General features: G+C 39.6%; 1 protein-coding gene across 18 annotated transcripts in view; it reads left to right on the forward strand.

Annotated features, from left to right (window-relative positions):
• The window catches only part of HDAC9 (histone deacetylase 9), a 457908-nt gene that overhangs the window by 439502 nt on the left and 7317 nt on the right, over positions 1-11089 (forward strand). For all 18 annotated transcript variants that reach the window (XM_014894384.2, XM_088162701.1, XM_088162750.1 and 15 more), the window contains one exon: positions 2754-2907. In XM_014894384.2, coding sequence (XP_014749870.2) covers positions 2754-2907 — 154 coding nt within the window. The remainder of the gene's footprint in view (positions 1-2753; positions 2908-11089) is intronic.

The following is an 11089-nucleotide window of genomic DNA, read 5'->3' on the forward strand; positions in this document are numbered from 1 at the left end:
TCCACCAAGTTCTTCTCAATGAATGTAACAGCACTGGTAGAATTTCACATTCCAGTAGAGCACAGTAGAAATGGTGTTTTCAGAGGTTGAAGTGGTTTGAGGCCAATGCTTTTTTGACTTCTTTTAATTGTCAATCCACAGCATACCTCCTGACAAAGCTCCTTTGCAGCTGTGTGCTGTGATTGCCTTCCCATTCCGTAACTCTTTGCCTGCAAATCTTTTGGCTGAGCACGCATTCAAGGCCTGTATATTTTGTATACAGCAAACAAAGGTTATCCTGGATAAAAAGAAGCTTGCAAAGCTCTTCTGCTTACCCCAGGTGTTTGTAAATTACAGTTTTCTGATTTCAAAGAAAAACCTATTGTTGCTTTTTCACAAGCGTCAGAGAGCCCTCTCTGCATGAGGTACCTACTGCTACCTGGGTGCTATTTCTAATTGTGCCTGCTTAAACATTTCCCCCCAAAAACCACAAACACCCTGCCAATGTAGTTCCTTTCTCCAGGACTCTCCACTGCAGTATATGGGCTGCCACCTGCCTCCCGGCCTGACTCTGCTCTCTATGGCTGAAGCCGCTCTCATAGCACAACTCTCAGTGTGGGGAAACAGAGAAAACCACCAATCTCTCAGGAGTGAAGGGCAGCTAAATGGGCACAGAGAGCCTACTAATATGCTTGAATTGGCCCTGAGTTTTAATGTTACAAGAAAGTCAGAATTCAGGGGCCAGCTGGTGTGCAAGCCTGTGTGTGAATGAACGAATGTGATGTAGCAATCTTCACTGATGCTGTTTTATTGTTGCTGCAGGAGAGCAACACAGTGGTAGCTGGGTACTAATATTTTATTTTATGAATAAAAGCCCTTGAAAACTCCAGCAGTGAACATGGGTTCATTTCTTTTATAGGCAAGAGGGGGTATTATTCCCATGCCAACAGATTTGATTTTCTTGCACATCTGTTTCTGCAACAAAACCCCACCCACTCTGTGAACATTTAGCTCATAAATTATAGGGTTTGAATTGGGTGTATATTGCAAAGACTGACTTTTGCACATAGGATCTGTGAGAACATTGTGGAATGCTCATATAACTTTTTTGTTTGTTTTTAGTGTATTTTTTAATGAATAGAGAATATGGTCTCTGAGCACAGTAATAATAGAGAATATTTTTGTCTTGTTTTTATAAAATTTGCCAGGCTCCAATCATTGAGCCTACTGTTATGTACATAACTTTTTAGCTCTGTCTTTCATGTCTTTGGAGCAAAGCCAACCTCCTAACACTTAATCTCAACTTTGTAGGATACTTAATACACTTTACATTTTATCCCCAGAAGGTCCCCGTTATTTAAAGATTCTGCTAACTACTCAAACGTGCACACTATTAGAGTTCAAAGAAACACTCTGGCCATGCTCACTGGTTGTTCTTGAAGATTGACTTGGGCTTTCATCTTGCAATGATGTTTTTGAATAAAGACATTTTCAGACTTTATTGACAGCTGCTTTCTCACTAGAGGGAAAAGTTCATCCTTCCGAAAGCCTGAAACTGTGTTGAGAGCTGTGTTACCAAAGAGGGAGTTTTCAGCAGCCTTTCTGCAGCACAGGCAGCACCACTGCTGGCCTGGCCTCCCAGCTGTCAAAGCCTCCAGCTACCCTCTGGATAAGCACCTCAGCTCAGCCTGCTGCCCAGCTGCCAAAATCCTAGTTTTAGTCCTTGGAAAGGTCCCCTGCTTGATCCCCTCTCTTTCACAGCTGTTGAAACCCTCCGTCTAATTCCCAGATAAGTACCCTGATCCAACCTCTGCAGCAGCTGCTGAAAGCTTCTTGCTAAACACTGAGTAAGCTCTGATCCAGAGCTCCCAGACTTCCCAAAGCTCCTAATTCCCAGGTGTCATCCACCTGGCAATTAGTGAGTGCTCAGTGTTTTACTGGACTGTTAAGAAATAGATATGTAAATTCATACTTGTTCATGTGGTTTCCAATAATCAAACTACTTCTTAATAGCTGGGCAGTAGCAGATTATTTTATGTGTTTAGGATGAGTCACCTGCTAATATTTTTGGTGTTGCTTGATGAGATTCTTCTGTTGCAGGCAGAAATCTGAAAATACTCATGCTTTTAATCCACTGCTGTATTTTTACATAGCAGACCAGAAAGTTCTATCCCTTATGATACCTGGCAGCTTTCCAGCAACAGCCAGTTCATATATGAAAGTTTTAACTAAATTATTGTTCTAGTATACGCCCTGAGGTTGGAGGAGAAAGAACATCCAGGACTAACAAGCCTGATTGTTCTGGCAACACCACTTCAGTCTGAGCTGGCATTTCTGACTTCTTTCCTTTTCAAGACAGTGCTGTGTGAGCACTTTGTACAAGAATGTGCATTTTTCTACATTTTGCTGTCTCTGCATCAACTGTGTGCCATATCAGAGCTTCTAGTTATTAACCCTGCTCTGAACTCCCATCACCTGGTGTAGATAAAGCCAATAACCTTCCAGACAATCCGTGTTCATTAGTCTGTGTATTACTCCTCCAGTTTATTACCTTCTGGGGAAGGGTGTGACACAGCTCTTGGAATGAAAGCACTTTCCAACTTGGCATTCTTAGGTTCAGAAATAGACTTCACTGCAGTCTGAAATTTCAACTGTACTGCTTATACCACAGTGATTTTAAATTATAATCACTCCATGTTGAACTAAGTGATTACTGTTCTTGTACCACCATGCTAGCTAAAATTCCCATAAATTATTATGTGTGTTTTCCTTAGGCAAGTACTGGAAGTCAGTGGAGCCATACTCTGTGCCAGTGGATTGTGCTCTGGCTGAGTCTCAGAAGCAAGAGAGGGAGGAGACAGAAACAGTATCAGCTATGGCCTCTCTTTCAGTGGATGTTGAGCAGTGTATTCCTCAGGAAGGCAGCAGGTAAGTGCATGAAATTATTACAGAGAACAAGGCTTTTGCTCCAGCCTAGTGAAACAAAGAAGAAAGGAAGACTAAAGGTTGTTTCAAAATTATCGGCTAATTGAGGTACCTGAAATTTTTCATCCCTGGATTTCAGTTCTCTCACTTAGCCACTAGAAGCAGAGATATTCTATGTTAGCAGCGTTTTGGGTTTCGTATCTCTATTTCTGTATTAAAATTCATGATTAGTATAAGAACATTGTTTTCTTCTCATGTCTAGTTCCTGCTACAGCATAAAAAGTGCAATATCCATATGAAGTAAATGTGCATGGTCACGTGTAATCGACCATATTCTTCTCATTAGGAACTTTTCAATCTCTTTTAGTTTTAATTTTCTAGGAAGGTGTTCAACAAACAGTCAGATAAATTTAATAAGGACGGACTTAAATAATTATTAAGTGATATTAGATGGGCATTAAAAGTTACTTCCCTGGAAGAAAGGTGAACAGTTCCAGTATGAAACTTAAGCAATCCTGACCAGGATTAGGGCCAACATTTTCTATGTACTAAGAAGAAGGTACACCAGCAAAGAATGAGAATGCTGGTTTTTCCAGCTTGTCATGTAATTTTTACATTAATGAAGATTGCTTTAAACTTCCAAATTAAGAAAATGATGCAGTAAATACTATTGTGTGTTTTTCCAATTACACGTGAAAAAAACTCAGTAACCACTGAATATTGTGTCATCTATAATCAAAAAAGCCACTGCAGAAGTTTTTGGAGTTTCCTATTTTTTTGTCTTAAGGGCAAACATTCCTGATCTTCAGCAGTAGAGAAAGACACAAATGTAGTGAAACCACTTGGGTTCCATCATACACAGAAAACAGGGGAGGGAGGAAGAAAGTTGAAAAAAGCCTTATAAGGAGACTCATCAGCTCATCAAGCTGAGGAACAACAGTAGAGAAAGGAGGGAGCTGTGGGTAGGGACAGCAGTGGTGGGAGTGGAGCCAGAAAGATCCATGGCTCCTACATTGTGACTGCTTCTTAGTTGCTTCAGTTCTTTCCCCCTGTGCTGTGTCTCTTTTAATCACAACTGAGCTGATAGGCACCCAGGGGACTGGTGCAATGCTCTAGGCATGGCTCAAAGGGACACACAGGGAGAAGAGCTAGCTAGTAAAGTTCACAGTATTTTAATAATTACCTTTCCAATTGTAATTATATTTTAATATGCCATGGCTATTCTTGTGCTAGGATTATTGCAGAAAACTTCATAAAAGCTTAGAGAAAAATCCACGACTAACACAAGATGTATTTTAGATTTGTGACTGCTGATCAGTGCTCAGCTAAAGAATAATGTAATTTTTCATATGTTTCTGACAGTTACAAGACACTTTTGCTAGCTAGGGACAGAAAAATTCCCCCTTGTGTGTGCATAGCTCTAAAATACAAATAATTTTAGTTGAAGTATTGGAAATAATGCAGTCAAGTCAATTAAAGCTATAAATTGTCTGGAAAAGGGCATGGTTAATTTTGTGTGGTTTACATTGCTGAGAAGAACCAAACATTTTATTTGTTATGTGCTGCCACTCAAAACTACGACTACCAAGAGCAACTGCTACTCCTACACGGTTTGAACAAAATAACCCTTTGACTAACATTGCACTTAATTACTGCACTTATTACCTATCAACTGATAACCTGTGACAGTTTCCACCCATTCTGAAAACAGAATTTCAGGGCAGTGCTGAGAAACATGGAAAAAAATGGATGTATTGAAATGTACACAAGTGGAATTCATGTGGCTGCCAGATTCATTACACTTCATCAGTTCTGGACTCTTGTAGGGATGAATCCATTGTGATGAATTGTTTTGTGGAAAAATGACTTCGTTTGGAATATCTTCTGTGGTGCTGCAGACATTTGTCAGCAACAAAAAAAAAAAAAAAAAAAGCCTACGCAGGCATGCGTCCTGAAATCTCTTTCTACATCTGTAACCCTCAAAGAAGTCACATGGAGCCAAGTTGCCATCAGAGAGTGGCAGGACAAGAAAAATGCTGTCCCACTGGACCAAAATTGACTGTTAGGTTTTCTGAGGCTTCTGAGCATCATTTTCTTTGTTTTCTTCCTGATGAATGTAAGGAACAATATGGAATCAAAGGTGATCCTCTTGAAAGTTGGATTTTGAGGGTCCTCAACTGTGGGGAGACCTGAGAGTGCAGAGACCTGCACTTTGAGTGTGAATGAAAATCCATCATGGAATGTCCAGGGAGTGAATCTGTGACATTGCACGCTTTGGGCTCTGCATAATTTACTTCATTTCACATAAGCACACCATCCATTTTGCAGGTACATACCAACACAAACAACAGGAATGTAGAGACGAGTTCAGCTTTGATTTTTCACGTTTTTAATGTTTGTTGTAATAAAGGGGCATGTATGCAATGCCCCTTCTCCAGCCGCTTCTTATGGCAAACAGAGGGCAGCAGGGATGTGAAGAGTCCAGCTCTGTTAGAAGCTGTGCCCTTCCTCCTACTCGTGTAGATAGGGGCACCTTCCAAAGACCTGTTGCAAGCTTTTGCATTGTGTGTTCATTTGGGAAAGTTGCTTGTGACAGGTAGGGTGGGAGGAGAACAGGAGGCACCGTGGCTGATGGGGCAGCCTGAAGGGTTCCTCCATTACACCAGGAGTCCATTTACTTCCTCTTAATTCCCACCACAGTCAGCCAGGCTGATAGCTCTGGCCTGCAACTCCAAGCCTGTTTCACTGGTTCGAAGGCAGAGATCCTCCAGACTTCAGCTCTGGATGGCCAGGGCTCCAGATGAAGAGCAGCAGAAAGAGTCTCTTTGCGGGAAACTCTGGCCAGTTATGTTGGAGGATATATTGGTGTTGGAGTGAGATGACTCACTTTAAACTCAGATTTTGGGTAAAGCAGCTCTTTTCCTGGCCAACTCATATCTGACTCATTTACCACTGATGGATAAAATGCTCCTGGCTAAGGCCCATATAAAGTATTTTTATTTCTTCTCTCTTTCTTTCTTTTCTTCAAGTGACAGTGCCGATTATTTTTTACTTGATTTTCTCTGGCAGGGTAAATGAAGAGAAAAGGTGGAAAGCTGCTACGCTTTTGGTGTTTTATTTTACCAAAGCATAATTCTGCATCTTAAGGTCCAATTTAATCTCGATTATAGTCTTTGGAAGAGTGCAGATATAGAAAAAAAGAGTTTTTGGATAGGAAAGGAAATATGTTTGGTGTTAACGGGCATTTAAATAGAGATGCAATTGAAACAGGCATGTCCTATAAAACATTTCTAACTACCAGAACTTTTGTGTGTTGATAACTGTTTATTCCCTATGTGAGATACAGATTTAGATGATTAGAGTTTTTCTTTGGCCAGAAATCTGTTTCAGAAATCATACTGTGAAAATATTCAGTATGCTACTGTCCATGATACCTTGGAGCTTCTGTATGTTTTTTCTTGAAATGGAAAAAGTAAAGGCTGTGGAGGGAGATCTCTTGCATTTACTATTTTTACAGGAAGCAGTAAATCTTGAGAATGACATTTATCAGAATTTGGCTTTATGGCTCTGGTTCAGCTGAGCATAGATTTTACTCAAATGGAAATTAAAACAAAGTATAATTTTTACTCTGAGTGTTACAGAGCTACCAGTTGCAGTTTCAGTCAAATTGCATTATATTATATACTAGAGAAAATAGTTGAATCATGGGGTACAGCTAGCTACCATTTAGGGTCACCTGCCATATTTGTCTATCAACTCAAAAAGCTTCACTTGGCATTTCATTATTTGAATTTATTTTGATATCTACCTCACCTGTGCTAGAGTGTTACCTCACCTGTGCACATACCTGGCCATAACCCACAGGGCTTACAATCCCCTCCAGGCTCAGGAGCTGCAGAGCAGCTTTCCTAGGTCAGCGTGCCTCCTTATCTTGCCCACCTTCTTCCCATTCCTTGGTGGTGGGTGCATAAGGAAGAGAACCAGGAGCAGAGGAGGTTGAGCACCAGCCTTGCCCTGCTGAGTTGATGGATCTAAACTGCTGTATCTGACCTAGCCTGTGTAAAAGCCTCGAGGATACATACACAGGCATAAACTTGTCAAAACCTTTTTGAACCAGCTTACACCTCTGGCACTTGGGTAGTGAATCCCACAGCCCCATCAGGCATCGTGCGGCTTTTACTTATTAACCAATAAAATCACTAGGAAATCTCTAGGCCTTTATTGTGAGAAAGAAAACCACTTCTTTCCTGCTCATAATCTTTGGCCCATATCTGGTTTTAAAGGCTTGAGCTTCTCAAGACTATATTCCTGCTGATATGAAAATAATTTCTTACCTTTGATGATTTTTGCTCATCTCTGTGCTTTTTGTAGTTTCTTTGAGATGGAATAAGAGCTGCATGCAAGACTCCAGGTGCTGGGCACATTGTGAATTTACATGGTAGCTAATACTGAGGATGTTTAGTTTCTGTGTCTTTCTGCTCTTCTGCCATTAACTCCTCTCAGTCATAGCCATCAGTGTTAAAACAGTTAAAGCTGTCCCCCCTTGTTTTGTGTGTTCTGAGTTTTTGTTGTTTCCTTTCTTTTCCCTATAGAAATGCTGTTATGGGCCTGAGAGCTGAGTAGTATTGGCAACTTGGCATCATCAGCAAATATTATCACCTAAATCTACTTGTAGTCTACCTAGTCTTTTTGATATGCTCTGTAGAATTCCTCCATGGTGAAAATTCACCAATATTATTATGCACTTCCTGCTTTTGATGTATTGTTGATCTGTGAAAGGACCTTCTCCCAAGAACCTAGGCTCTTCTAAGCACTTGGATAAAATTTTTGGAAGACCTTCTTTGCAGAGGGAAATCACTTGATCCCTCTTAGCCAATTTCCTTCAGAAACTTCTAATAAATTTGAAAGGATTGCCATCTTTATAAGTGTTAAGACCTAATTTTTACCCAAATGACTGTTACCTAAATGCCTACTAATTCTATCACTGATTGTAGCTGCTTTCAATTTTGCCATACAGGCTTACTGTACCTCCTGTGGTTTCCAAAAGGGGAACTGCCTTTCTTGCCTTCTCTACCTCTTGCTGAGTTAAACTGTAGAATATGTTCAATAACTATTTCTTTAACAACATCCTAATCGTATTTCCCTGGAACTTAACAGACAAATATCATCTGCTCTTAGAAATTTGGCAATGTTTGGTGTATCAGTTTGTTCTAGCGCTGATTCAGTTTAGGATAGTTCATCTGCAAGTAATAAAATCTCACTGACACTTCTCTAGTGAACCCAGATATAAATAGTTCATTTTGCTTTTGTGGTCTACCTTCCTTGATGCTCCTTTTATGCTTTGATCATTTCCTCTGATGTATTTTGAAAGATCTTTTTATTATTAGCTTTTATGTGTTTAATATGTTGCTCTTCAGACTTTCCTTTAGTTTGCTTCATTGAGGGTTTACATTTAACTTGCCAGAGTTTATATTTTATCTAATTTGCCTTGTTTGGACAGTACTTCCTCTTTTGAGAGCATATATGTAGTTACCTTATTCTGCTCTTAAACTAGGATGGTTTTACTTTTAGTTCCTTTCTCTTTGATCCATACTAAGTCCGTTTTTACTAGGATATACGCTTACTCAGGATGTCTTATATAATGTCTTTAGACACTCCCCAAATCACCTTCATGATATAGAAATGTACCTCTTTTTCCCCAGCTCTTTGCTACCAGAGGATCACTTTTCAATTACAATGATCTTCCCTGACACAGCTGAGCTAAATTAGGAACAGATTATGGCATAAAACATCTGTACCATCCCAGAAAAATCTATCTTTTGTTCGGCAGTTTCTACCTTGGAAACATACCTTGACTTTGTATTTCTGTGTGTGTGATAGTGTAGCTAAGAGGAGTCTCTGTAATTCTCATTTAAAAAATAAGGCAAGAGAAACATTTTCTTTTTTTGGGTGATGTACTGAGTTTATCTACATTCTTAAACACTACCTTTTTAAAAATTGTAGATTAATTACTTTTAATAATTTTCTCATAAATAACATACTCAATTGCCACAGAACAATATTTAAGATGTCACATGTTTTTCCAGATTTTATCCATATGGTAGGATTTTTGCCTCATCTATTTATTTATTTTTTTTAAGTTTAAACAGCATCATTTTGTTTAGCATTAACTGCAAAGAGATATTTTCATTTTGCCATAGTCAGAATTCTACATATAGAAAGCTAAAGATAAGCACTCTTCACAGCACACCAAAGTGAATGCAGGCAGGCTCAGCTCCTAGGAACTTTCAGTTTAAATGAGCCACGGTGAAGCCTTAGAGAAAAATCACAGTTGTGGTTCTATAATCATTACAATCTCAACTGGTGTCTTGCTGAATTTGCTGACTGCATGGAATTGGTTTAGATCAGACCTGAGCTCACAGCTGCATCTTGAGGAGCTGCTCAGAGCATACAGGGTGGGATGGGGGTTCTGCCTGTTTTATGTTTTTATGCCAACTTCCTGTCAGCTACAGGAAGACTGACTGAACTGACGTAACTCACAGTGACAAAGCTGAAGTAACACAAATTTGGCCTGTCAGACTCTGCCCCCTAGATTTTTCTTTTGACAACTTTTGATTTGGTCAGAATGGATATACATTGATTCCCTGCTCACTGCTATAGGATTTATAGTGTTTTTTTCTCTGTCCTTTGGCCCCAAAACAGTACTGGCTCTCACACAAAACTCTAACCTGAGCTGTTATCTCAGAAAAGTGTTTTTAGTGATAAACCATTGGATAAATCCAGTGACTTCTCTGACACTAATAAAATTAAGTTAAAGCATACACATAAATCTTCAAAAGGAGACTGAAGAAGACTGTGGGCGTACTCACACTGTGAGACAACAGCTGGAGTGCCATGGCGCTCTAACCTTGTCTCCTTTTCCAAGGACCTTGTATCTGGAACTTATATATAATAATTTTTATTGGTGTTTATGCTCTGGCTGGTAAAGAATGTCGGCCTCTTGTTGGAATATATGGGAATATACTAAAATATAGCACTCAAGTTCAGTGAGGGCCACTCCTGGCTCTCAGAAGCACCTTATCAGTAAAAAATTTCCTAGCAAAAGAAGTCCTAAATGAGATCCTCAATTGTACTATGTTCATGAGAATATCAGTCCCAGAAGTCAAACACGTGAACAGACTGTTGTATGTACTGCTTCCCCAGGTTCTTATAAATAATCCAAACCCCTATTCTCACTTCCAGAGGTTTTCTAGAGCTTCAAGCCTTCCTGATCTGCCAATCACCACCTGAAATCTATTGACATATATTGTTTCTCATTTGCAGAACCTAAAAACGGAGCCGTCATCTGCTTCCAAATGATCTTCTTTCCAGACAGACCCATAAGGTTCTGGATGTTTAATAAGGGCTTATTGACCCTCTGTGTTATGCCAGAGGACTTTCAGGTCTCCCACAGGTGGCTGGAGAAAGTGGAAATGTGTGGTTGGCACAACAGCAGCAGACACCATCCGTATGAATTCCTAACCTGGGGTGTGATCTTGTATTCCACCTGAAGACCTGAGCAGCAGCTCCATCTCACCCTGGCTGCCACTGTGTGCTTGCTGCTGCAAGCCAGAAAAGAGGGGGGAAAAGAGGGAGTGCAAGGGTGCTTCACCTCACTTCTCAGGAATGAGGGAGCTGCAGTGGTTACTGTACACAAGAAACATCCCCCACCATGTTGTGAGGAACTAAAGATTTGAGATTTATAGATTAATCTTTTAGAGTCAATACCCTTTAGAAAGTGATTAGTCTGAAAAACATCATCTTTTTCACATGTCATTCACCTGACATATTTTTCAACATAATATCAGTGTTCATTCCAAATCATAAAGGGATAACCTGTAAAAAATAATTTAAAGACATACTGCTGATTTTTTCACTGGGAAAGACTCTAATAAATTCCAGATTCACTTAAAATTCTCTGGCTTCCTTGCTGAATAAACTATCAAAGCCCAAGCAAACCCCCATTAATTACTTTTTTTCCATGGGATCTCATGAATTTATACTTTCTGAGGAATGTTTTACTGAAGCCAGTTATTACACTGGCTTACAAGAATTAACTAGTAAACATCTTGTTTATTAATTTACATTTACTTTTCTCCCCTGATTTCAAAATTGCTTGAATTTACTATATTAAATTAGTTCTTAT

The sequence above is a fragment of the Sturnus vulgaris genome, chromosome 1, assembly GCF_052056855.1.
Source record: "Sturnus vulgaris isolate bStuVul1 chromosome 1, bStuVul1.hap1, whole genome shotgun sequence".
Classification (NCBI taxonomy): domain Eukaryota; kingdom Metazoa; phylum Chordata; class Aves; order Passeriformes; family Sturnidae; genus Sturnus; species Sturnus vulgaris.